Source organism: Rattus norvegicus, chromosome 13 (assembly GCF_021556685.1).
Source record: "Rattus norvegicus strain SHRSP/BbbUtx chromosome 13, alternate assembly SHRSP_T2T, whole genome shotgun sequence".
In the NCBI taxonomy this organism is placed as follows: Eukaryota; Metazoa; Chordata; class Mammalia; order Rodentia; family Muridae; genus Rattus; species Rattus norvegicus.
In genome coordinates this window covers 22,063,825-22,091,667 of record NC_141546.1, presented here as the reverse complement: position 1 = coordinate 22,091,667, position 27,843 = coordinate 22,063,825, and the positions used below count along the sequence as shown (strand labels likewise).

General features: G+C 38.8%; 2 protein-coding genes across 44 annotated transcripts in view; one reads left to right on the top strand and one right to left on the bottom strand.

Moving 5' to 3' along the window:
* Positions 1 to 8,611, bottom strand: part of Relch (RAB11 binding and LisH domain, coiled-coil and HEAT repeat containing) — a 94,968-nt gene extending 86,357 nt beyond the window's left edge. For 32 of the 33 annotated variants that reach the window (XR_015635244.1, XR_015635240.1, XR_015635245.1 and 29 more), the window contains exon 1: positions 7,847 to 8,589. Coding sequence is in view for 10 of the 33 variants with exons in the window: in XM_087581103.1 (XP_087437229.1) it covers positions 7,847 to 8,372 (526 nt within the window). In the remaining 23 variants the exon portion in view is untranslated. 33 annotated transcript variants of the gene reach the window in all.
* A 186-nt stretch (positions 8,612 to 8,797) lies between these two features.
* The window catches only part of Pign (phosphatidylinositol glycan anchor biosynthesis, class N), a 130,856-nt gene continuing 111,810 nt past the window's right edge, over positions 8,798 to 27,843 (top strand). For 2 of the 11 annotated variants that reach the window (XM_087581094.1, XM_087581101.1), the window contains exons 1-7: positions 8,798 to 8,960; positions 12,786 to 12,868; positions 13,157 to 13,272; positions 14,216 to 14,464; positions 16,108 to 16,229; positions 16,897 to 16,995; positions 19,754 to 19,860. In XM_087581094.1, coding sequence (XP_087437220.1) covers positions 14,244 to 14,464; positions 16,108 to 16,229; positions 16,897 to 16,995; positions 19,754 to 19,860 — 549 coding nt within the window. In that variant the 5' untranslated portion in view covers positions 8,798 to 8,960; positions 12,786 to 12,868; positions 13,157 to 13,272; positions 14,216 to 14,243. 11 annotated transcript variants of the gene reach the window in all.

The following is a 27,843-nucleotide window of genomic DNA, read 5'->3' as shown; positions in this document are numbered from 1 at the left end:
TGAAAAGGGAGACATAACAACAGAATCTGAGGAAATTAAAAAATCATCAGATCCTACAACAAAAGCCTATATTCAACAAAAGTGGAAAATGTAAAGGAAATGGACAATTTTCTAGACAAATACCAGGTACCAAAGTGAAATCAGGAGCAGATAAACTATGGAAACAACCTCATAACTCCTAAAGAAAAAGAAGTAGTTATTTAAAGTCTTCCAATCAAAAAGAGCCTAGGACCAGACAGGATTAGTGGAGAATTCTATCAGACCTTCATAGAAGACCTCATACCAATTCTGTCCAAACTATTCCACAAAATAGAAATAGACAGCACTACCAAATTCCTTCTATGAAGCCCCAATTACTCTTATACCTTAATCATACAAAGACCCAACAAAGAAAGAAAACTTAAGACCAATTTCCCTTATGAATATTGGTGCAAAAATACCCAATAAAATTCTTGCAAACCGAATCCAAGACCACATCAAAATGATCTTCCATCATGATCAAGTAGGCTTCATCCCAGCGATGCAGGGATGGTTCAATATACAGAAAACCATCAACATAATCCACTATATAAAGAAACTCAAAGATAAAAACCACATGATCATTTCATTAGATGCTGAGAAAGCATTTGACAAAATTCAACACCACTTCATGATAAAAGTCCTGGAAAGATCAGGAATTCAAGGCCCATACCTTAACATAGTAAAAGCAGTATACAGCAAACCAGTAGCTAACATTAAACTAAATGAAGAGAAACTTGAAGCAATCCCACCAAAATTAGGGACTAGACAAGGCTGCCCACTCTCTCCCTAACTATTCAATATAGTACTTGAATTCCTAGCCAGAGCAATCAGACAACAAGAGGAAGTCAAAGAGATACAAATTGGAAAGGAAGAAGTCAAAATATCACTATTTGCAGATGATATGATAGTAGACATAAGTGACTGGAAAAGTTCCACCAGAGAACTACTAAGCCTGATAAACAACTTTGGCAAAGTGACTGGGTATAAAATTAACTGAAACAAATTCGTAGCCTTTCTCTATTCAAAGGATAAACAAGCTGAGAAAGAAATGAGGGAAATACCACCCTTTACAGTAGTCCCAGATAATATAAAATACCTTGGTGTGACTCTAACCAAGCAAGTGAAAGATCTGTATGACAAGAACTTCAAGAAGAAATTAAAGATCTCAGAAGATGGAAAGACCTCCCATGCTCACGGACTGGCAGGATTAATATAGTAACAATGCCCATTTTGCCAAAAGCAATCTACAAATTTAATGCAATCCCCATCAAAATTGTAACTCAATTCTTCATAGCGATAGAAAGAGCAATTTGCAAATTCTTTTAGAACAACAAAAAACCCAGGATAGTGAAAACTATACTCAACTATAAAAGAACTTCTGGGGAAATAACCATCCCTGAAGTCAAGCAGTATTACAGAGTAATGGTGATAAAAACTGTATGGTATTGGTACAGAGACAGGTAGATAGATCAGTAGAATAGAATTGAAGACCTAGAAATGAACCCACACACTTAGGATAATTTGATCTCTGTCAAAGGAGCTAAAACCATCTAATGGAAAAAAGATAGCACTTTCAACAAATGGTGCTGGTTCAACTGGAGGTCAGCAGGTAGAAGAATACAGATCGATCCTGGATCAAGGACCTACACATCAAACCAGATACACTCAAACTAATAGAAGAAAAAGTGGGGGAAGGGTCTAGAACACATGGGCACTGGGGAAAATTTCCTGAACAAAACACCAGTGGCTTATACTCTAAGATCAAGAATTGACAAATGGGACCTCATAAAACTGCAAAGCTTCTGTAAGGGAAAGGATATTGTCATTGGGATAAACGGCAACCAATGGATTGGGAAATGATCTTTACCAATCCTACATCTGATAGAGGGCTAAATCCAAAATACACAAAAAACTTGAGAAGTTAGACTCCAGAGAGCCAAATAATTCTATCAAAAGAAGGGTTACAGAGTTATATAAAGAAGTCTCAGCTGAGGAATATTAAATGGCTGAGATGTACCTAAAGAAGTGCTCAACATTATGTCTTCAGGGAAATGCAAATCAAAACAACCCTGAGATTCTACCTCACACCAGTCAGAATGGCTAAGATCAAAAACTTAGGTGACAACAGATGCTGGTGAGGATGCAGAGAAAGAGGAACACTCCTTCATTGTCGGTGGGATTGCAGACTGGTACAACCACTCTGGAAATCAGTCTGGATGTTCTTCAGAAAATTGGACATTCCATTACCTGAAGACTCAGCTATATCTCTCCTGGGCATATACCCAAAAGATGCGCCAACATACAATAAAGACACATGTGCTCCACTCTGTTCATAGAAGCCTTATTTTTAATAGCCAGAAGCTGGAAAGAACCCATATGCCCTTCAAAAGAGGGATGGATACAGAAAATGTTGTACATCTATACAATGGAGTACTACTCAGCTATCAAAAACAATGATTTCATGAAATTCATAGACAAATGGATTGAGCTAGAAAAATGTCATCCTGAGTGAGGTAACCCAATCACAGAAAAACACACATGATATGCCCAAATGCTCGAATTATCCAAGATAAAATCCATAGCTCAAATGAAGCTCAAGAAGAAGGATGACCAAAATGCAGATCCTTCACTCATTTTTTTCCCCCCCCCGGAGCTGGGGACCGAACCCAGGGCCTTGCGCTTCCTAGGCAAGCGCTCTACCACTGAGCTAAATCCCCAACCCTCCTTCACTCATTCTTAAAAGGGGGAACAAAAATAATCATAGGAGGGGATATGTAGGCAACGTTTAGGAGCAGAGATTGAAGAACTGGCCATTCAGAGCTTGCCCGACATGTGCCCTATTTTTATATACAGCCACCAAAACTAGGTAAGATTGATGAAGCTAAGAAGTGCATGCTGTCAGGAACACCACATAGATATCTGTTGAGAAATACAGTTGGAGCATGTCAAATGCTAGCAGCAAACCACTGAACTGAGATCGGGAACCCCCCATTGGAGGAATTAGATTAAGGTTTGAAAGAGCTGAAGGGCCTTGCAACTCCATAAGAAAAACAATGCCAACCAATCAGAGCTACCAGGGACTAAACCACTACCCAAAGACTATATAATGCCTTACCCATGGCTCCAACTGAATATGTAGCAGAGGATGGCCTTGTTGGGCACCAGTGAAAGGAGAAGCCCTTGGTCCTGCCAAGGTTGGACTTCCCAGTGTAGGGGAATGGGGGGTGGCAAGAAGAGTGGTAGATGGGGAGTGGAATACCCTTCTAGAAGAAGGGGTGGGGGATGGGATGGGGGCTCATGTCCGGGAAACCGGGAAAGGGAATAATATTTGAAATGTAAATAAAAAATGATATCTAATAAAATTATATAAAAAAAAGGAAAAAAAAAAGTGCCTCCAAACAGGAAGAAAAAAATTAACCAAACAAATTATCAAATCAACAAATGGGCTAAGAAACCAGACAGATAGTTCTCCAAGAAAAAAAAAAAAAAAAAAAAAAAAGGAAGTGACCACCAGTAAATATTTGAAGAAATGGTTAACACCTTTAGTCTTCAAGGAGATAAAAAAATAATTCTGTTTGAGATTGCATTTGTCTTAGTGAGAATGACTGTTGTCAGGACTTAGAGAGATGGTTCAGTAGTTAAGAAGGGTCTTTGTTATTCCTGCAGAGGACTTAAATTTAGTTTTCAGCATCCACATGATGGCTCGCAACCATCTGTAACTCAAACTGTAGCTGTCTGATGCCCTCTTCTAACCCTACAGCTACCAAACATACATACAGTCCATAGCATACATGCAGGCAGAACACACTCATAAGCATAAAATAAAGAAATTTAAAAGAAAAACATTAAAAATGGTACTACCAAGTGAAAACAGCAGATATTGGTGATGATGTTTGGAAAGAGAAAGCCTTATATACCACTGATGGAAATGTATGCTCATACAGCCATTATGGAAGTCAGTGTGGAAGCTCCTAAAAAAATCTCATAGACCTATCATATGACCCAGCTGCACCACTTGTGGGTATATAAACCTGAAATATTGTCAATGAGTCACAGTTATTTCTCTACTATTCACAACAATGCACAAACATAAAAAGCATGACAAATTTTTGTAGACAGAAAAATGAAATCATGGTATCTCTAGAAAAGTGGGTGGACTGTAGTTAAATGGATGAATTATGTTAAATGAAATAATCCCAATTCAAAATGACAAATAACATATTTTCTCTCTCATCCATGGTCTTTAGGTTTAAATTTATATATGTACATATGAGCTATATGCATTTAAAAAAGTGAGATGAAAGTAAAAAGCAGACCATGGTAGGCAGAAGAAATTTTAAAGGGCAGTGGGGGAAGGGAGTAATGAAATACATGTGACATAAAAGCAGAAGGGAGGATAATTTAAATTTAGAGGGAGGGAAGGGACCACCAACAACAGGGTAGCAAGGAGAATTGGTGGACAGCAGTGAGGAAGACGGAATGAATACGAATAAAGTATAGTGGCATAGATTATGAAATTCCATAATCTCTGTATAGTATAAAAGTAGGGCCAGTGAGCTGGTTCAAGTGGATAAAAGCGTAACAACCTGAGTTCTGTTCCTAGAAGTGGAAAGAGAAAATTAAAATCTGCATAGTTGTCCTTTGGCCTCTGCTTGTGTGTAGACACACAAATACATTAAATAAAACTTTAAAAATTAATTTCACGAATTATCTTGCGTTGAGGCTTTCATACCCTCTGCCTTCATCTAATTTTGAAAGTTCTACATATATCTTTTAATTTGTGACACATTCCCTTAATAACTATGTTTATATGCCTTGCCTGTCTACTACATGCTTATTTATTTGTTTTTCAAGGCAAGTTTTCTCTGTGTAGTCCTGCACCTTGCTCTGTAGACTAGGCTGGCTCCAAACTCAAGAGATCTGCCCGCCTCAACCTGCTGAGATTAAATGCGTGCACCATGACTCCTCGTTTCATTTTACACCTTTTGATCTTATCTATTTCTGTCAATATTTTATACCTTGTGCATAGGATTACTTCACATTTGTAGCCCAGTAGAAAGAAATTTATAAATCTGTATTAACAACAGTAACTAATAGTAGTAAAGTGGGGGGTGGGGGGGTAAAGTAAGAGGAAAGATAAGAGGACAAGATCAAGCCATAGAATAAGGGTAAAATTGGTGGTTCAGATGCAAGATGTAAGTATGAACTAAGGCAGCACACAAATACAGAACCGAGAGATGGCAGAAATTACATAAAAAAAATCTGATGACATTACTTTGAGCAATCTTATACCTCCTCAACAGGACTAGCAGGTTTTAAAAACAAACTGACTTATAATTTTTTAAATGGGTGAGACAATTTGGAAAGCTACACCCATGCTTACAACTTTGTTTTATTCTCCCTGAGGCTGAACCATGCATGCTGTCACCAGAAATACATGCAACCATGCAGTTAAGTTTCTTGATCAACAAGCTAATTTGGCCTTCTTAAGATGATGTGATTCAGAATAGTTGATAAATGGGCATGGATCTGGCTGGTAGTTAATGTAGAAACTCACAAATGATCAGGGAATGTCAGTGAAGTGTAAATGAGATCTCTCTCTCTTTCTCTCTCTCTCTCTCTCTCTCTCTCACACACACACACACACACACACACACACACACACACACACCCACCCCATCCTAACCCCAAAGCCTCAATGAACTGTTGCAAAAGAGGGGGTTGGAAAGATCCTAAGAGCCAGAGGTTAGGGAGGACCAGAACAAAACAGTATCTGCCCAGACTGTGGCACCCATGAACTCACAGCAGCTGTGTTGCTCTGAATAAAACCAGCACAACAAGATCAGGCCAATCAGCATTCCAACAATGAGCAGAGAGGGACTCACAAGTCCATACAATTACATGGGGGAGCCAGAGAGACAGTTGATGGCTTCTCCGGGAAAGTCAGTTCTTTAAGAGCATGGCCCAAGGTAGGGTATAACCATGCTCCAGTGAATGAACTCACAACCTTGAGCATATGGGTAGCATGAGGACTTGGTGGGTTATTTAAAAAGAGGAGAGAGAGACATAAAGTTGATGGGTGAGGAGTTAGGGGAAGAAACAGAAGATGGATATGATCAAAATATATTGTATTAAATTCTGAAATATTACAAAAATCTAATAAAAACATGCTTGGTTTCCTGTGGAAGCTTAGCTGATGATCCTGGATTGCTTACAATCACATGCGCTGTGACTGTTCACCTTTGAGTTTAATGCTGTGCAGTGTGGATACCTTGTTGAAATGGGAGTGATGCTCCTGTCAGAACATTCATATTCCCCACCTCAATAAAGTGCTATGCTTTTTCATTTTATCCTTTATCTTATCAATTTTGTATCACCTCATTTGCCTTCTGTGTTAATTGGCCATTTTGAGTGAAGACATACTCTCAATTATTAGATACTTTACTTGACCATATACCAAAAACCGCCCTAACTTTTTCTGAGTTGTGTCTTGAAGCAGACATAATATAGTAGCTGTGGTAAAATTTGTTATGATAGAGACCCAAGTTCAAATATTAGATTTGCCACTTAAATGATAAAACATGAAAAGTCCTTATTTTTCAATTAGTAGTCATCCTGTAATACCACCCCCCAACACACATCAGAGAGATATAGCAGTTTTGTCTACCATATGCCCTAGGTTTAACCCTCATTCCTGAAAAATAAGAGGCAGGTGCTCCAAGCTAATAAGTGAAATGACTATATTAATATAAAATATAAAAGAACTAAAGGCTATCATGTAGGTTAGAACTAAGTCTGGGATGTACATCAAGTACTATATATAAAATAAGTGAAAATTTAAGACCCAGTGAGGTAGTTTGTCAGGTGATAATCGTTAGATAATTTAGACAGTTATAAAAGGAAGAAATGTGCTTAGGATTACTCTGACAGAAAACTCACCCTTCCCAGTTTTACCTCACCCATCAAGTTTTAGCAATTTCAAGCCTCTGGAACCATTCAAAAGTACAGACCCTTAGATAACACTGAGGAGTCTCTTTAAAGCTTATATATAAATAACGACTAGGCCAGTGATTAACAATGCTGCTAAAAAATGATTGTAGCAAGAAAAGAAAAGAAAAAAAAAAGTAAAGCTCTAGCTTATTCAGAGAAAAAAACAAAAGCCTTCACAGTGCTGCTATGTTAAAAAGGAAAGCTGGCAGAAGATCTTTATCTGTTCCCCAGTTTTCCTGTAAAATGAATGTAGTGAAACTGAATTATGTTGACATTATTTAAACAGACAACGTTGTATGAAGCAGACAAATCCCACTTCCATCATTTCATTAGCATATATTAATGATACAAAATAATGTGAAAGCACAGACAAAAGATCTTCAGTGGATTCAACTTTAGTATAGAGTACCGACGTTTCCTGTTTTGTTCTTTCTCTTAAGTGAGTCAAAGAATTACTAAGAAACATTTATTTCCTCATAGTGTGATTCAACGGACTAGGGGAAAAGGAAAATCGCCTCGAGAAAAATGCCCAAGTAATAAGGAAGCTCTGTAGAGCGCCTTAATAGTCAATAAACTGGAAACTCTCATGTTATAGGTCCCAACACCAATAGGGAGCCAGGAGCAGTGCAACACCTGCCAGAGATCAGAAACCAATACAAAGAAGAGCGACAGTAGGATCTTTTCGCTTTCCGTACATAGGATACCTCTCATCTCGCTCAACCTAGTCTCGATTTTCAAAACGACCCTAGACTCGGAACCCGCCCACAAATACCCTTCAACTGCACAGTAACTCTAACTCCCCCAACTGCAGGTCTGACAGGCTACGCCTACTTACTGAGCTGTCCTCCGCCCGACGTCGTACTCGGTTCCCGACCTCCAGCGCCTCCAACGACGGATGCGCCGGGGATCCCAGGCGCCCCCACCCCTGGTGGGGTCCCACTCTGCCTCTCGAAGTTGCCAGGATTGGAGAAGTAATCGCGCAGCCGTGGTAGCTCGCGGCCGCTCTCCAACAGCTCGGTGTGCAGCTCCAGGGCAGTCAGCAAGTACTGATCGCGCAACAGCTGAGCGGCGATGGCATCGATTGACAATCGGGAAGGGGTCTCTCCGCTGCCCGCCAGAGCCCCCGGAGCAGCTGACGCCTCCACAGGGAGCCCCGGCCGCGTGCTGCTTCCCAGGGCCATGGGGTCCTGTGGCGACAGCGAGCCTGCAGAACCAGGATCTAGGCCGACCCCAGCACCCAGCCGAAGTCCTGCCCGCTGGTCCTCGGTCGCCGCTACCTCGTCGTCGTCCTCATCCGAATCGCTGAGGAAAGGATTTACGCCGCTACCACTGCCACCACCTCCCGGCGCCATTGCCGCCATCTTATTCTGTCAGGAGTGTGGGTGCTTTTCTACTTGGCCCGACAGGCACTCAGCCTGAATTCCCGTCGGGTCCTGAGAACCACTGACCAACTAGGCAGCCCAGGCTGGCCGCGCCTCTCCTCACCTAGGGACTAGGCCAGACTGGGAGGCAGGAGTCCGGGATGCAGCAGCACCTCCAGCCTCAGCCACCGCTGCATCGGTAGCCGACTCTGCAGGCGTCTTCCTGGTCTCTAGTCTCGCGAGAACTGGCTTGGTCCCACCTTCGCCCCGCCCCGTCCCCGCCTCAGCCCCACCCACCTCAGGCCCAGGAGTAGGAAGATTGAAGGAACCGCTCGGCACTCAAACTTAAGGCCCTGCCCACAAAGCACTCGCGGATTGGCTGGAGCTACAGGAGCCAGACCGTTCTCGCGAGAACAGCCTGGGGCATGTTGGGGGCGTTCCTTTGAGGAGTAGAGCTGTGTCTGAGGGGTTCGGCTTGGTTTGAGGGAGTTGAAGGGAACCCTTCCGAGATCTTTCACGGCCCTGGGTCCTGCCTTCGTTCTGAGGAGGCCTCATTCCCAAACTGGGCCTGAGGCGGATAAGTCGCAGGTAAAGTCTTGGGACCCTTGCACTTGAGGTGTCCCCACGCCTGCTTCTCCCTTCACGCTTCAGTTTTTGTCGCTGTTTGCTGTCTCCGCCCAGATAGCAAGTGCTTTGGGCAGTGGTCAGAATCTGGCTTCTTTGCTCTTCCGTAGTTTCCCAGCCATCTGCTCTCTCACTTGGAGGTCTGGCGACAGCATGGCCTCCTTCTAGTTAAGCGACGGCTCCTTCCCGTCCCCTCCGTTCGGGAGTAGGACCTAGAAAGCTGCAGGGTGCAGATAGAGCCTGTACGGAAATTGCAACTTCTGAGTTTCGAGATGCCTTTGCACTTATCTGTGAACAGCCTGGACTTGGACGACAAACTAAGTACTCTGTAAACCCTTGGAGATTAACATACAGTTTGGATCAAAGGAACTTTTCAAACTATTAAGCGCTATCTCTCCAGTGCAAGTGAGTAAAGTAGTCTGGGCAGCTTCAATGGCCTGGTCAGGTCCACTGCATTAGGACACATTAGAACTAGTATCACCTATTTTTTGTCCAAAACCATTCTTTTCCAGAATCTCCTGAGACCTTATTGAGTTCATTTAGGTTAGAATCGAGGTTTTCATTGTAGATCAATCAAATATAGCGATTTTTAAAAATTGTATGCTGTAGAGAAATTTGATTGCCTTTATGAAACATTTAGCACATAACTATATACGTAGATTTGGAAGATCTTATATTCTTTATGTTATTCCTTCATTTTAGTTTGAGGTGGTAAGAGGAAGTTTCCCTGTCGTTATTAGACTGCTAACCCTGATAACTTCTATTTTGCCAGGCACAGATTGCCACTTTTTCCTGGTTTTGGAATTCTTTAAGTTCTTACTAACCACCTCCTAACAGACAACAAAATAAAATACCCAGCAGTGCTAACCATCTGCTCTGTTACATTGAAGCACAGTAATGTCCTTTAAAGTTTATTTCAAAGTAAAGTATACTTTAAAGCAAAGTATCTCCTTTAACTTTGTGGAAAAATAAAAATAGAGCATTTGGTTTATAACCTTTGGTCTGGTTACTGGTTAACATGTAAATTATGCCAGCAGCAGTTAAGTGAAGGTTTTAATTTCAGTTTAATCAGTCTCACAATAAACTAAAGCTTCATTTCAATGAGGCTCTGAGATGTTTTCTTTGGTTGTTATTGTTGTTTGGGCTTTTTTTTAGAAGCTTTTAAAATATGTTATATGTGATATGACTGGAGGTTTGGGTGGATGATTTAAATGAGCATAGGATACTGGGAGATGGGAAGAAAGTTAACCCAAATGGTAAAAGACCATAAGGACCCTTGCTATATTGTAATTTAAAAATAGTGTTCATAGTAAGGTTCTTTTTTTTTTTTTTTAAATAAGTTTTTTAGCTTTCAATTGTCTGGGCTAAATTCTGTTCTGTGCCATTTATTGATGAATCTGAAAAAAAATCCTCCGTAACATGAAAATAGTATAGAATGGCAATATTTTATTGTGTTTCACATTTCTTAGCAAAAGGGGTCATCAGTTCTTGCTTTGATATCGCCAAAGAGATTAAAAATGGAACCAAGTTTTGGAATGGAGGATGAGAGAATGGCATGGGAAAACTATGAGCAGAAAGAAGTGTGTATTTTTTTTTCTTTTTCTTCTTTGTAATGGGGACGTTTAGCTACATTTAGGGTGCCTGTCACATACACATCAATTATTGTGAGTCGTTGGAAATGTTTGAGCCTAAATTCTCCCAGCCTCTCTTGCATTCATCTGCCCAGAGGGATAATGAAAGTACATAGAATTGTGGATGTTCTTGTTAGTGTTGGCCACAAATTTTAGTATGGTTAGTTATTAATCAATGAAATACTGAATAGTGAGGACATTTGGCAGGTGTTTAAACATAGATGTCAATGATTAGCAGAACATGGAAAAGTAATGTCAGTAGGACAAAAAGAGGCAGCAGCTTGAATTAGGGTCTGAGTTCGAAAGTACAAAGTGGCTGACCTGCCACCTGCAGTTACTTCTTCTAGCTCCTATCCTGTAACCAGGGCTTGTTTCTCTAACTGCAGGCTCTCAGCAAACCAGCAGATCCATCTTCCCATAGGGTGCTTCAGCTCTCAGTATCATATAGGAATAGGTTTAATGCACACACTGGGATGTTAAATTCTGCCCTCTACTTATAAGTTATTAGTAGTTATTGGAAATTTTCTTTCTTATTTGGTAGACTGACTTAGGTCAAAGCCTTTTGGTCTGAAACCTTATCTGAATAAGTAAGGATAGTCTTTGAAGTTTGTCTCTTAATAAAAATAGGAAAGATAGCTTTTTTTCCTCCTGTAAATGCTTACATCGTTTTTATGTTAAATTATTTGAGAATACCATAGTCTTAAATAACCATAAATAATAACATTATAAATGCAATTATAATGTTGATTTAGTGTTTGATAGTCTAATGCTTTGTTAGTTTTTAGTTTATTATGTATTGTGTATTATTTAGTATTTAGTGTATCTCTCACTGATACAAACTATTTTTATAGCCAAATGAATAAGTGTGTTTTAAGTTTTCATAGTTGTGCATTTATTTTGGAAGTTTCCAAACAATTCATCTAACTGTCAGTGAAGTTTTCCTTTTTAATAATTATGAATAAGAAGTGATTCCATTTAAGGAAAAAATGTTGTATGGCAATATTGCTTGAGACAAATGTGATTGTGCATGTGAATATTCATACTTTCAAATCACTGTAACTTCATGTATAATAAATTACTTAACCATAAAACATGGGCTTTTGGTGGTTTATTTTGAAAATATCTTTGAAGCTTAACACACCTCATTCAGGAAACCCAAAGAGAGAAGCAAGGCGACCTCTAGTGGCTGTCATGTATATTGCCATTGAAATGTAATCAGATTTATTGAGCAAACATTTGATCTTTGCATAGAAATATGATGGATGCTAATGATGACCTTTCCTGCTGTCCTTGAATTATAGTGAGGTGACAAAGGCAGACATTTTATCATCAAAGTGATGTACTGAGCCATAAGTCTACACTGAGCTAACTCCAAAGCCCCACAATAAAATAATTTTGTTAATCACATAGATGCTATTAATAGTCGAAAATTGAAGACAAAGTCACTTCTGTTGTACAGTTTAGAATTTGCTAGCAAAGGTGCATTTTAGGACAAGATGTGGTAATGGTCCATCATAATACCTGGGAGGAGTTTGTTCTAAGAGAATGGTATTGTATGCTCAGGGGAAAAGTGAATGCTGGCGCCCACAAGAGGACCTAGTAGGTAAATGCATTGCCAGTATACCTGAAGACCAGTGTTTGGTCCTAGTGTTGCCTTCTGATCTCCATATCTGTGCCATGGCATGCATATGCGCATGCATGGCACACATAAAACACATGCACTCAGAAGTACATATAAGTGCATATTATATGCACACGAGCATGCACACAGGCACGCACAAACACAAAATGTAATAAAACATTTTCAATGTTAACATCTAATTTTTAAAAATATGCAAATGTGTTTGCCTCCAGAAAAATGGAGATAAGATAAATTTTTTAAAGAAACTTTTGACAAATATTTGCTTAAAACAGTGGTTCCCAACCTTCCTAATGCTGTGACTCTTTAATACAATTCCTCATGTTGTGATGACTCGTAACCATAAACTTATTTTTGTTACTACTTCATAACTAATTTTTTTTTCTTTTTTTCGGAGCTGAGGACCGAACCCAGGGCCTTGTGCTCGCTAGGCAAGCGCTCTACCGCAGAGCTAAATCCCCAACCCCCATAACTAATTTTTTACTGTTATGAATCATAATGTAAATACTTGTTTTCCAGTGGTTTCAGTGACTCCTGTGAAAAGATCGTCTTACCCCCCAAAGGAGTCATGACCAACAAGTTGAGAGCTGCTGACTTAGAAGGTAGTAGAATCCTGGCTAATATCTCCATTATTAATATTTAGAACACAATGGTGGTACCCACTGTGTAGTATAATGATTAGAGAAACCAGGAAGGAAGCCTAACATTACACTAAGAGATTAGATTTTGAAATTGCATGTGTTCACTAAAGAATCTTTGATACTCTGTTCACCCTAGGTTCTCTTAGAATAAAAAAGTTGTCTTATAGTTTGACCTTTTGGTTCATTTTATTTTTTCTAAATTCTTTGTATTTGGTAAGCAGATTTTTAGTGCCTCTTTCCTTTTTACAGGGCATTCTCAACCTTATGATATTTAATTCAGACCTGGAAGAATAAGATATGTTGGTAATTCTCATCTTTCATATTTTCCACATCAAGATCATTATATGTACCTAATACTGCTTCAAGTAAGAAATTCTAGTGTTTTCTTTCTTTTTTTTTTTTTTTTTTTGGTTCTTTTTTTCAGAGCTGGGGACCGAACCCAGGGCCTTGCGCTTCCTAGGTAAGCGCTCTACCACTGAGCTAAATCCCCAGCCCCTAGTGTTTTCTTTCTTAATGTGCAGAAACATTTACCAATAAGAACAAAAGACTGGCTTGGAAAACATTTTACGGTCACTTTTATCTTTGAGGTGTAATGAATGGCACACTATCTTACAGTTTTATTTAAACATTTCAATTTGCTTGGTTTTCTTTCTTTAGTATTTGTAAATTCATCAAACCTCTGATAGGTTTTCTTGGTGTTCTTTTCTAGGGACACATGATTTGTATTCAATGAATAAATAAACCATATATTGAGTCAGAGAAATAAAGTTCTGACTTACAGAGTGCAGATTTTCTGAAGTATAGATAGTTTAACTTCTTGTGTGTAACTCAGCAAAATGGAAGGAATGCGTGTTACTACTCTCAAGCGTGTCACACAGTCCTCTAAGTTGATTACCAAAGTTAAAAAAAAATTAACTCTAGAAATTTAAAGTTGTAAGTAAATAAATAAATAATTAAAATTAAATTAAATTTAATTAATTTAATTTTAATTAAATTTAAATTCTAAGAGTAGGAACAGTGTTGTGTGCACAACCAAGAATGTCCTGAATTATGTTTTCTTTGTTATTTATATTCAGATGTCCTGAGACTGATCCTAACTACTTTTTAATTGTTTAGTAGGTAACCGAATTTGTTATAGTTTATCAATCTTTCTTTTTGCTTGCTGTACTAGCACATATATTTTATTTCAGTATTGTCTTCAGTTGTTAAACAATGTTTATTGTTACCATTGTAAAAGGAAGGCCGGTTGTTAAGTTGTGTGGCATCCTGCCTTTGGAAGAAAGATCTCATCAGATGTGTCTGTTTCAGCTTCTCTTCCAGGTAGCCCGTTGTGGATATGCTGCTGTTTTTTGCTTTGGGATTGCTTGTGCATTTTGTGTTCTTCGCCTCCATCTTTGACATTTATTTTACCTCTCCTTTGGTTCATGGAATGACTCCTCAGGTTACACCATTGCCTCCTCCAGCAAAAAGATTAGTGTTATTTGTTGCTGACGGCCTGAGAGCAGATGCTCTTTATGAGTTAGATGAAGATGGAAACTCCAGAGCACCTTTTATTAGGTAAGGATGCCGACGGGTTCAGGGGTGTGTCTTAGAAGTGTTAGCTTGAGGTTTTTCTTTTTTCTTCAAATGTATTTTCTTTTATTCACTTTTAAAAATGTTTTAAATTTTTTAAAAATTGGATATTTTATTTATTTACATTTCAAATGCTATCCCTTTCCCATTTCCCCTCTGCAAACCCTCTATCCCATCCCCCCCTTAACCTGCTTCTCTTCGGGTGCTCACCCACCCACTCACTCACCTACTCCCACCTCACTGCCCTAGCATTCCTCTACACTGGGGTATCAAGCCTTCCCAGGACCAAGGGCCTCCCCTCTCACTGATGCTAGATAAGGCCCCTTCAGCTCCTTTAGTCCTTCCACTAATTCCTGCATTGGGGACCCTATGCTCAATCCAATGGTTGGCTTTGAGCATCCACATCTGTACTGATCAGGCTCTGGCAGAGCCTCTCAGGAGACAGCTGTATTATGCTCCTGTCAGCATGCACTTCTTGACATCAGCAATAGTGTCTGGGTTTGGTGTGTGCACGACAGATGGATCCCCAGATGGGGCAGTCTCTGGATGGCCTTTCCTTCAGTCTTTTCTACTCTTTGTCCCTGTATTTCCTTAAGATAGGAGCAGTTTTGGGTTAAAATTTTGGAGATGGGTGGGTGGCCCCATCCTTTAACCGGGAGGCCAGGCCTAACCTCTAGATAATGGTCTTGACAGGTTTTCACTTCCCTTTGTGGGGTATTTCAGCTAATGTCATCCAAGTGGGGTCCTGAGAGGCTCTTGCTTTCCTGACATCTGGGACTTTCTGGTGGCTACCCCCAGCTACACACCTCTATTCAATTTCCTAACCCTCCTCCAACTCCTCCCATACCTGATTCTGCCCCCTTTTCCCCTTTCCCTCCTCTCTTCCTCCAAAGTGCCTCTGACCCTCTACTTCCCTTGATTATTTTGTTACCCCTTCTAAGTAGGAATGGAACATCCACTCTTTGGTCTTCCTAACTCTTGAGCTTCATGTGGTCCATGAGTTGTATCATGGGTATTCCAAGCTCTTTGCCTAATATCCACTTAACAGTGAGTATATACCACGTGTGCTCTTTTGTAACTGAGTTACCTGACTCAGGATGATATTTTCTAGATCCATCCATTTGCCTGGTGAATTTCATGAAGTCATTGTTTTTAATAGCTGAGTAGTATTCCATTGTATAAATGTACCACATTTATACAATTTTTAGCTTTTCTCCCTGAACAATTTGAAAATATGACAATGTGGCATTTTTCCACTAAATACTATATTACATATGCTAAGAAAAGGACTTTCTTTTATATAGCCATATACCATCCTCAATTCAAATAAAACTTAACTATAATATTCTGAATATCAGCTTTTTCTGTATAAAACAGTAGGGAGTTGTTTATCTCTTGCTATTCTGTAGTAGAGGGGTGATGTTGTTGTTCTTCCTGCCTGGGCTCCTTCATGCTACTGCATTGCAGTGAATTGGTGGACAGCATAGGATTGGGCTCAAGTAGGTGTTAAGATTCCTTTCTATCTTACAATTTAACTTTTTGGTTTGATTCCTTGCATAAGAGTCCTAAACTCTAAAGAGAGTTTCAGTACCAGCATATATTAATTGTTCTTCTCAATTGTCTTTTAGGAATGTTATCAAGCATGAAGGCAGCTGGGGAGTCTCTCACACACGTGTGCCAACAGAGTCTCGGCCTGGCCACGTAGCCTTGATAGCTGGGTTTTATGAGGATGTCAGTGCAGTAGCCAAAGGTTGTATTCTGAAACAGTTTCATAAATAAAATGCTTGGTATAGAATGCTTTCCTACCACTGAATCATGACAGCAGTTGAAAACTCAGTGTGTTTTTTAAAGATGTGTGTGTGCGTGTGTGTGTGTGTGTGTGTGTGTGTGTGTGTGTGTGTGTGTGTGTGTGTGTGTGTGTTTATGGAGGCAAGAAGAAGTTATTCAATTTTCCTGGAACTAGAGTTAAAGGTGGTTGTGAGCCACCCAATGTTGGTGCTAGAAACCAAACCTTGAACATCTGGTTTTGCAAGGGCAGCAAGTTCTTTTAACCTCTGAGCCATGTCTCGGTAGTAATTTGAGATACCTTTGACGAGTCTTTGAGTATGCCTTACTCACATGAACACATCCTGGTGTTGATTCTGGAATTAAACTTTAGTCTGTTCTCATCCTGAACTACTGAAAAGGCATGTATGTATGGATATGTGCTTTTGTTAGATATTATAATCAAGAATTTAGAAGTGATGATTTTTAATAAGAAGTGAATTATCTAACACTTATATTCAGATAGACATACAGTATACCTAAGACAATCTGAGTTTAATGTGTTATCCTCAGTATTTGAAGAATGCTTCTTTCAGGCCTTATTTTACTGTCCACTTACATTATTTCTTGCTTCTTTTCTTCATTACCCTAAGGGTGGAAAGAAAATCCTGTAGAATTTGATTCTCTTTTTAATGAAAGCAAGTACACATGGAGCTGGGGGAGTCCAGATATCTTGCCTATGTTTGCCAAAGGTAAGAGACATTGATTATATTTTAGGTAGCAAATAAGTTATAACTAAATGCTTTTATTCTTGGAGTATTGAGGATGAAATTCAGGGCCTCTCATGTATTAAATTATTCTGTTACTCAGTTACACTCTACCCCCTTGGTTTTTAATTCTTTATCTGCAAGTTTTTATTTAGCCATGTGTGGTAAAAAAGATGTGCTGCACACCTTTAATCCCAGCACTCTGGAAGCAGAGGCAAGTAGATCTCCCTGAGCTTGAGACCAGCCTGAGTTTCAGGCCAGGCAGAGCCATCTATTTCAATTGCTCATGCTGTACATGGTACTCATGTAAAGGTAGAGGCAACAGACAGGAGTCTGTTCTTTCCTTCTATCATACGGATCCCAGGCATATAACTCAGATTGCTAGTCTTGGGACCAAGTGCCTCTTCCTGTTTAGGCATCTTGCTGGCTTATATTCTAGTTTTATATATTGTATTTATTCATTTCTAAAGGTTTTTTTACTGAGCTTTGAAACAGAAATGTTTTCTACAGTGGACTTGATTATCAGTTTAACAGATGGGATTTCTCCTTTGCTGTATTTTAACTACAAAACTTGCTGTATAACACTGTTAATATTTTTTAATTCAATGAAATAAGATATAATTCTATCATATAACAGCCGTATAAACTTGAGTTCTAGTTTTCCTTCATATAAAATGTTTTATAATAGTTATTATACCTTATAAGTTTATTTTTAGAAGTAAATGATTCATTTGAATATTTATTGAAGTGCTTGTTCTCTTTATGGGAACAGTGTTGGTGTCTGGTTCTTCATATTTAAATAATTTGTTAAAAAAGCCAGTAGATAGTTACATAAAATTCTAAATATTCAAGCATTTATGATGACTAATCTATTTAGTGTGCCAAACCTTTGATATTTAATGTATATCATACTAATGTGGCATTTTAATATATTGAAATACCTCCCACATACAATGTTGCCATTTCAGTTTGTTGATTTGCTGAATTTGTTTATATGCACAAATCCACAAGTAACAATCAACATCTCTTGATTAGAACATTCATTTATTTTAAAAAGTGAGCCGGGTGTAATTTTTGTTCCAGAATGATTTTTACTGGGACCAAGGTGACTGGCCACCCCACTTAATGGAAGGATTTTATAATATTATACATACATACATGTTGTCTTAGAGTTGCTCTTGCTGTGACAGAACACCATAACCAGAGAGCACATTGAGGAGGGTTTATTTAACTTACACTTCTAGATCACAATCCATTGTTGGAGGACGTAATGGGCTCTAGGACAGGAACTTAATCAGTGCTGGAGCCTGGAGGTGGAAGCTCATGCAGTCATGGCGGAGTGCTGTTTACTGGCTGGTTTGCTCTCCTTACAGAACCCATGACTACCCCAGCCCAGGGATGGCACTATCCTCACTGGGCTGGTCCCTACCTGAATTGATCACTAATTGGGAAAATACCTTACAGCTGGGTCTCATGGAGGTATTTCCTCAACTGAGGCTCCTTCCTCTCTGACGACTCTAGCTTGTGTCAAGTTGACACACAAAACCAGTCAGTACACATAAGTGGAACTACTGTAGACACTTTTGTATTAAGAAAGCAAAATATGTGTTCAGAATTGTATTTATGCTGTCCATAGACTGATATTTCACTGGACAAAGCCCGTTTGCTCTTTATACATTTCATTCTTTAGGAAGCAGTTAGGACTGATTAAGTTACTGTGGCTTACCAAATTAATCTTCCAACTCTGGTCACAGTTGATAAGACAGGACTGTATCAGACACAAACCAGTAGGAATGTTCCAATGTGTATGGTATATAAACATCCAACTCCTTCATATGTCTGTATTTGGGATGTGGGGAGTGCAATGGCTGAGCAGTTGCAAGGTCACTAGACCTGAGTTGATGCTGTAGAAGGCTGTCATTACTTCATGATGTATCGCTCTCAAGATCCATATAAAAGTGTATCCATCCCAGAAATTGATTATAGATTCTTAGTACATGTTTTATAAATTTATGATTGGCATATTTGTTCACCTCTTTATTTGGTAATAAGCAGCATTTGACCTCCTTCCTCCAATCCTTGCTTTTGAGACAGGGTCTGTCTGGCTTCAATCTTGAGATTTTTCTTGTCTCTACTTCCTTAGTGCTTAGATTACAGGCACACACTCAACTCTAGGCTATTTATTTCCTTTAGTCGAGACAAATACATTCAATTTTAAGACAAGTAAGATATTTCAGAGTTTGCTCTAGGAAGGATTATGCTAGCCTTCTTCATCTGTTTTATATTATAACATCTTCAGAGGGACATGTTTAAATGGAGACAAACTTCAGGACTTTATTTTATTGCACATTAGAATTTTGACTTCGGTAAGTTAAGTATGTTATTTTGAGAACAAAATGGATGGGTTGATGTATATAATACGACTCATGAAACATAAGATAAAATTTCATGATTTCTCCTACCTTCCCATTCTCTGTCATAAAGCATGTTGTATTAATCCTGGCGAGTTATAAACTTCCTGAGGTAGAGCCAGGTATGATGGGGGCATGCCTGTGATCTTAGGACTCAGGCCGCTTAAGAGGAGAGATGATTGAGGGTACAGATTCAAGACCAGCATGGACAGTAGAGCAAGATGATCTCAAAACAACAAAAATAAGTTAAATGATTATCTCGTGTTTTATCATAGCTGAAATTTTTATTGTTGTTTCCTAAAATTTTTCTTTTCATCAAATTTCCTTTTCAGGTGCTAGTGGTGACCATGTTTATACTTACAGTTACGATGCTCAAAGAGAAGATTTTGGTGCTCACGATGCCACAAAGCTGGATACCTGGGTTTTTGATAAAGTTAAGGTGCATGCTGTTTGCTTTGTTTTGAAACAGAGTCTTGTTATGTACCCTGGGCTGTCCATTGTTCTGGGCCTTCTTGCTTCAGTGACCAAGTCCTGTTTTACATGGGAATACCACCACGAGGGGGAGGTATTTGTATGCAGTGCCTTGTAGCTTAATACATTCTTAGTTAAAACTTCTGAGTGTACTTATCTCAGGTTTAGTTTGCTGCCTGTGTGACTTTGAGCATTCAGTGTCGTACTGTGGTATTTTTAAAAGAAATTACATGTACTAAAGTGACTAATAAAAGTTTAAAAAAAATTTTTTTTAAATAACCCTCTAAAGATTTGTGTTCCTTAAGGTAAAATGAACCCTAGGTTAGGAGCCACAAAAGCCTGCTAACCATTTCTAGTCTGGCGAATCATCGTAGGTAATTATTGATCTTTTGTTGACCTTTGGAGCTTTTGTCATGCGAAAGGTGGAACATCTTGAAAATGTTGTTTCAGAATTATACTTTTATAATAATAAAGATTTTAAAGAAAAATTAGGGGTGGAAAGATGGCTCAGCAGCTAAGAGTACCTACTGCAGGACGCAGGTTTGATCCCTAGAACTAACACTGGGCAGCTTACCTATAACTTCTGTTCCAAGAATCTGACATCCTCTTCTGGCCTTCTCAGGCACCTACATGCACTCGGAAAATATATAGACAGTCAGGCCCATTCACATACACATTTTAAAAAGTTTCCTACCAAAAGGGAAGGAGAATCAGATAAGCCCAAACAGATTAGCCAGCAATTTCTGTGAGCTGCTTTTTTCCCCAGAGTGGTGACTCTTTGTAATTAGTTACTTTATTTACTTTACATTCTGATCAAGGTCCCCCCAACCCCCCCCACTGTGTCTCTCCCCTACCTTACCCCGTCAACCCACTGTGACTGTTCTATTTCTCTCAGTGAGATTCAAGCGTCCCCCACTTGAACCTTCCTTCTTACTTAGTTTCTCTGGTTCTGTGGGTTGCAGCATGCTTATCCTTCACTGTATGGCTAATGTCCACTTATGAGTACATCCCATGTCTGTCTTTTCTCCATCTGGGTTACCTCATGTCTTCATGCGGGCCCATTTGTTAGTTCAATCAATATCTTAGTGACTGAGCTATTGGTGGTGTGCTCAGGAAATACAGTACATTGGTGTTGTCTCCTGTGCAAATACATTCAAGACCATTTCCTACTTTCTCTCCTATCATATTTAGGGTATCCTGTATTGTTGTACAGAGTAATAAATTTGGATCTATTTGTATTTTTATATGTGCACAGTTAGAGAAGAAGCACCATTTGTTGAAGATTCTTTCTTTTTTCCATTGTATAATTTTGGCTTCTTTGTCAAAAACCAGGAGTCCATGTGTGTGTGGATTTACTTCTGGGTGTTTGACTCAATTACATTGAATTCCTGTCTGGTTATGTACTACCGTGCTGTGCGCGCTACCGTGCTGTGCGCGCTACCGTGCTACTGTGCTGTCTTCATCACTAAAGCTCTATAGTGTACAGCTTGAGGTAAGGAAGGAGACCCCTCCAGAAGTTCTTTTATTATACAGGATTGTTTTAGCTATCCTGGATTTTTTGTTTTTCTATATGAAGTTGAGTTTTGTTCTTTCAAAATCAAATTATTGTGTTGGAATTTTGATGGGGATCGCATTGAATCTGTAGCTTGCTTTTGGTAAGATGGCCATTTTTACTATGTTAATCCTACTGATCCATGAGCATGGGAGATCTTTCTATCTTCTGATCTCTTCAATTTCTTTCTTCAGAGATTTGAGGTTCTTGTCATACAAGTCATGCATACTTGCTTGGTTAGCGTTACACTACTATATTTTATATCATTTGTATCTATTGCGAAAGGTGTTCTTTTCTTCCTGACCCTATTTATCATTTGTATTAAGGAGGGCTACTGACTTCCTTGAGTTAATTTTATGTCCAGCTGATGGTGTTTTTCAGCTATATGTGTTTTCTGGTAGTTTTTGGGGTCACTTATGCATACTATAATATCAGCAAACAGTTGTACTTTGATTTCTTCCTTTCCAATTTGTATCTGTTTGAGTGCCTTTAATAGTCTTACTATTGTAGCTAAACCTTCGTATACTTTAGTGAATAGATAAGGAGAGACTGGACAACCTGGTCTTGTCCCTGATTTTATTGGAATTGCTTTAAATTTCTCTCCATTTAAATTGATGTTGATTATTGGTGATTGGCTTGCTGTATAATGCCAATTATTGTGTTTAGATATGAGCTTTGTATCCCTGATCTAAGACTTTTGTCATGAAGGGGTGTTGGATTTTGTCAAAGGTTTTTTCAGTATCTAATGAGATGATCATGTGATTTTCTTTTCTTTTCAGTTTGTTTATATGGTTGATTACATTGTTGGATTTTGTCATGTTGAACCTTCTTGAATCTCTGGGACAGAGCTTACTTGATCTTGGTGGATAATGTTCTTGATCTGTTGGCAAATATTTTATTGAGAATTTACATCAATATTCATAATGGACATCCATCTGAAATTCTTTTTCTTGGTTGAATCTTTGTAGTATTTAGGTGTCAGGGTGATTGTGGCCTCATGAAATGAATTTGGAAGTGTTCTTCTGTTTCTGTTTTGTGGAATATTTTGAGGAGTATTGATATTAGCTCTCTTGAGAAAGTCTGGTAGAATTCTGCATTAAAACCATATGGAACTGGGCTTTTTATTGTTGGGAGAGTTTAATGACTGCTTCTATTTCCTTAGCATTTATAGGTCTATTTCAATTCTTTACCTGATCTTGATTTAACTTTGATAAGTGGTATCTTTCAAGAAAACCACCAGTTTCATTTAGATTTTCTAGTTTTGTTGAGTACAGGTTTTTGAACTAAAACCTAATGATTGTTTGGGTTTCCTCAGTGTCTGTTGTTATGTCTCTTCATTTCTGATTTTTCTTTTAAATTGGATAGGTTCTTTATGCCTTTTAGTTTAAGAATAACAAGGGATCATTTCAATTTTCTTAAATCTCTTGAGACTTGCTTTGCGACCAAGTATGTGGTCAACTTTGGAGAGGGTTCCCTGAGGTACTAAGAAGGTAGATTCTTTTGTGTTTGGGTGAAATTTTCTGTAGATATCTGTTAGGTTTGTTTGATTCTTAACATCAGTTAATCTCATTATTTGTTTAGCTTCTGTCTGGATGACCTGTCCATTGGTGGAGTGGAGTTATCAAATCTTCCACTATTAATGTATGGAGTTTAATGTGTGATTTAAGTTTCAGTAATGGTTCTTTTATGAATTTGGGTGCCCTTGTATTTAGGACAGAGATATTCAGAATTTAGATGTTATCTTGGTCAATTTTTTTGATGAGTATGACGTTTCCATCTGCATCTTTTGATTAATTATTCTTGACAGTCTATCTTATTAGATATTACAATAGCTACCCTAACTTACTTCTTGGGTCTCTTTGCTTGAAAAATTATTTTTAGCCCATTACTCTGAGGTAAGGTCTATTTTTGATCCTAAGATATATTTCTTGTATGCAGAAGAATAATGAGTCTCCTTTTTGCATCCACACTGTTAACCGGTAACTTTTATTAGGGAATTAAATCCATTGATATTGTGAGATATCAAAAACCAGTAATTGTTATTCCCTATTATTTTGAGGTTTGTGTTGGTTGTGTGTGTGTGTGTGAGTGTGTGTGTGTGTGTGTGTGTGTGTGTGTGTTATTGTGTTATTCTTTTGGTTTTAGTGGTGTGAAATTAATGATTTCTTGTGGGTTTTTTGTTTGTTTGTTTGTTTTTTGAATGTAATTGGCCTATTGGATTGGAATTTTCTTTCTAGTATCCTCTGTAGGGCTGAGTTGGTGGAAAGATACTGTTTAAATTTGGTTTTGTCATGTTGTATCTTGGTTTCTCCATTTATGGTGAGTGAAAGTTTTTCAGGGTATAGCAGCCTGGGCTGGCATTTGTGTTCTCTGGGATTGTATGACCTCTGTCCAGCCAGGCCTTTCTGGCTTTTCGTGTCTCTGTTGAGAAGTCAGGTGTAATTCTGATAGGTCTGCCTTTATATGTTACTTGGTCTATTTCCCTTATTTTCACATTCATTCTTTCTTCTGTGCATTTAGTGATTTGATTATTATATAGTGGGTAGATTTTCCTTTTGGTCAACTGTATTTTGTATTCTGTAAGCTTATATATTTATGGGCATCTCTTCCTTTAGGTTATGGGAACTTTTTCCTATAATTTTGTTGAAAATATTTTCTGGGCCTTTGAGCTTGGAATCTTGTGTTATTTTTAGGTTTGGTCTCTTCATAGTGACCAACACTTCCTGCATGTTTTGTGTCAGGAACTTTTTTACATTATCATTTTATTATCATTATTATCATTGTCAGATGTATTGAATTCTTCCATCACATAGTCTTTGTATGAGAGGCTTTTTTCCACGTCTTGTGTTCTGTTGGTGATGCTTGCATCTGTAGTTCCTGTTCTCTTACCTAACATGTCCATTTTTAGGATTCCCTCAGTTTATGTTTCCTTTATTACTTCAATCTCCATTTTCAGGTCTTGAGCAATTTTATTCATTTTCTTTACTTAGTTATTGCATTTTCCTGTATTTCTTTAAGGGATTTATTCCTTTCCTTTCTAAAGGCCTCTATTTTCTTAAGATTGGACTTAATGTCATTTTCATGTGCTTAAGCTATGGTGGAATGACCACATTTTGCAGGACAGCGGGGCTCTGGTGGGGCCTTATTGCCCTGGCTGTTGTTGACTGTGTTCTTAAGCTGGTCTTTAGTCATCTGGGTTTTGGGGTTATTATTGGAAGTTTAGGTGCTGATTTCTAAGTTTATCTTTGTTAGATGGGTGGTTCTTGTAGATTGTTTACCTTTGCTTTCTGTGTCTTCTCAGTCTTTGGCCTGAGTAGTCAGCGTGTCTTCAGGTTCATGCTGATGGCTCAGATGGGAGTTTTGTGGCCATTGTGACTGCTGTGGTTTTGCCTGCCAGATTTGTCTTTGGGGTCCCTCGTGCCAGTATGGCTTGGTGTCCCTGGTGCTCGTGTGGCCTCTAGGAAAGCAGGAAGAATTGTGACTAGAAAATGGAGTACAGGGAATAGGGTTCAGTTGATGACTGCTGGGTGTGCTTTAAGGGGAGCTGGCAGGCATAGGGAATGCAACGGGGTCTTCCGTGATGTTCCTGGTGTTGCCTCTGGGAAAGCAGTGCAGGATAATTGTCTAAGAGCTTCTTTAAGTAACAGAACTTTAAAACTGCTTTCAAAGTGACAATTGTCAAAAGTCAGATTGATCCCTACCTGGTTAGTGTATCATAGCTTCCCGAATCTTGTATGTGTTCTTAAAGTTTTTGCTAGTCATGGAAAAAATATAGTTTAACTTAAGTAGATTATAAATTGAAGGTTGGGCTGGAGAGATGGCTCAGTGGTTAAGAGCACTGTCTGCTCTTCCAGAGGTCCTGAGTTCAATTCCCAGCAACCACATGGTGGCTCACAACTATCTATAATCAGGTCTGGTGCCCTCTTCTGGCCTGAAGGTGCATACCTGCAGACAGAAAGCTGTATGATGTATACATAATAAATAAATGTTTTAAAAAAATTGAAGGTTAAGGATAGTTTTATCCTTAGATAATTTTTCTTAATTATCCCACATATACTCTTCAATACTTTTTATAATTATATTTTTAGAAATACTCATCTCATTGAAAGCATCTTCTAAATCTATATACAGTTATGTAAAAAATAATGATACCTGTTAACATAGTTGGTTCATTTAAAATAATTTTAAAGCACCCTCTATGGGTACTTGCATACATGCTCGTGATTATGAGAATTATTTGTGTCTGAAGGGCTGGTTTATGAATTCAGTTTGTTATTGTGACATTGATTTAATAACTTCTGAACCATACTTTGTTAAATGATATTTCTCCAGCACAGGAAACCAAGAACAGGTCCTACCCGTGGAAGAAGTAGTTAAGAATTTCAAAATCTAAGTGAGATGTCATAATTTGACCAAAATTGCAGAGGAACAAGACATTGAAAAATGATCCATTTCCAAGTATATTTAAATATAATAAATTTCGTGAACTGTTTCCAACACTACCATTTAATATTTGCCATTTAACAAAATATTTCTTGTTTTTTTTTTTTTTATTTTATTAACTTGAGTATTTCTTATATACATTTCAAGTGTTATTCCCTTTCCCGGTTTCCGGGCAAACATCCCCTCCCCCCTCCCCTTCTTTATGGGTGTTCCCCTCCCCATCCTCCCCCCATTGCCGCCCTCCCCCCAACAATCTAGTTCACTGGGGGTTCAGTCTTAGCAGGACCCAGGGCTTCCCCTTCCACTGGTGCTCTTACTACGATATTCATTGCTACCTATGAGGTCAGAGTCCAGGGTCAGTCCATGTATAGTCTTTAGGTAGTGGCTTAGTCCCTGGAAGCTCTGGTTGCTTGGCATTGCTGTACATATGGGGTCTCGAGCCCCTTCAAGCTCTTCCAGTTCTTTCTCTGATTCCTTCAACGGGGGTCCTATTCTCAGTTCAGTGGTTTGCTGCTGGCATTCGCCTCTGTGTTTGCTGTATTCTGGCTGTGTCTCTCAGGAGCAATCTACATCCGGCTCCTGTCGGCCTGCACTTCTTTGCTTCATCCATCTTGTCTAATTGGATGGCTGTATATGTATGGGCCACATGTGGGGCAGGCTCTGAATGGGTATTCCTTCTGTGTCTGTTTTAATCTTTGCCTCTCTATTCCCTCAAAAGGATATTCTTGTTCCCCTTTTAAAGAAGGAGTGAAGCATTCACATTTTGATCATCCGTCTTGAGTTTCATTTGTTCTAGGCATCTAGAGTAATTCAAGCATTTGGGCTAATAGCCACTTATCAATGAGTGCATACCATGTGTGTTTTTCTGTGATTGGGTTACCTCACTCAGGATGATATTTTCCAGTTCCAACCATTTGCCTATGAATTTCATAAAGTCATTGTTTTTGATAGCTGAGTAATATTCCATTGTGTAGATGTACCACATTTTCTGTATCCATTCCTCTGTTGAAGGGCATCTGGGTTCTTTCCAGCTTCTGGCTATTATAAATAAGGCTGCGATGAACATAGTGGAGCACATGTCTTTTTTATATGTTGGGGCATCTTTTGGGTATATGCCCAAGAGAGGTATAGCTGGATCCTCAGGCAGTTCAATGTCCAATTTTCTGAGGAACCTCCAGACTGATTTCCAGAATGGTTGTACCAGTCTGCAATCCCACCAACAATGGTGGAGTGTTCCTCTTTCTCTGCATCCTCGCCAGCATCTGCTGTCACCTGAGTTTTTGATCTTAGCCATTCTCACTGGTGTGAGGTGAAATCTCAGAGTTGTTTTGATTTGCATTTCCCTTATGACTAAAGATGTTGAACATTTCTTTAGGTGTTTCTCAGCCATTCGGCATTCCTCAGCTGTGAATTCTTTGTTTAGCTCTGAAACCCATTTTTTAATAGGGTTATTTGTCTCCCTGCAGTCTAACTTCTTGAGTTTTTTGTATATTTTGGATATAAGGCCTCTATCTGTTGTAGGATTGGTAAAGATCTTTTCCCAATCTGTTGGTTGCCGTTTTGTCCTAACCACAGTGTCCTTTGCCTTACAGAAGCTTTGCAGTTTTATGAGATCCCATTTGTCGATTCTTGATCTTAGAGCATAAGCCATTGGTGTTTTGTTCAGGAAATTTTTTCCAGTGCCCATGTGTTCCAGATGCTTCCCTAGTTTTTCTTCTATTAGTTTGAGTGTATCTGTTTTGATGTGGAGGTCCTTGATCCACTTGGACTTAAGCTTTGTACAGGGTGATAAGCATGGATCGATCTGCATTCTTCTACATGTTGCCCTCCAGTTGAACCAGCACCATTTGCTGAAAATGCTATCTTTTTTCCATTGGATGGTTTTGGCTCCTTTGTCAAAAATCAAGTGCCCATAGGTGTGTACGTTCATTTCTGGGTCTTCAATTCTGTTCCATT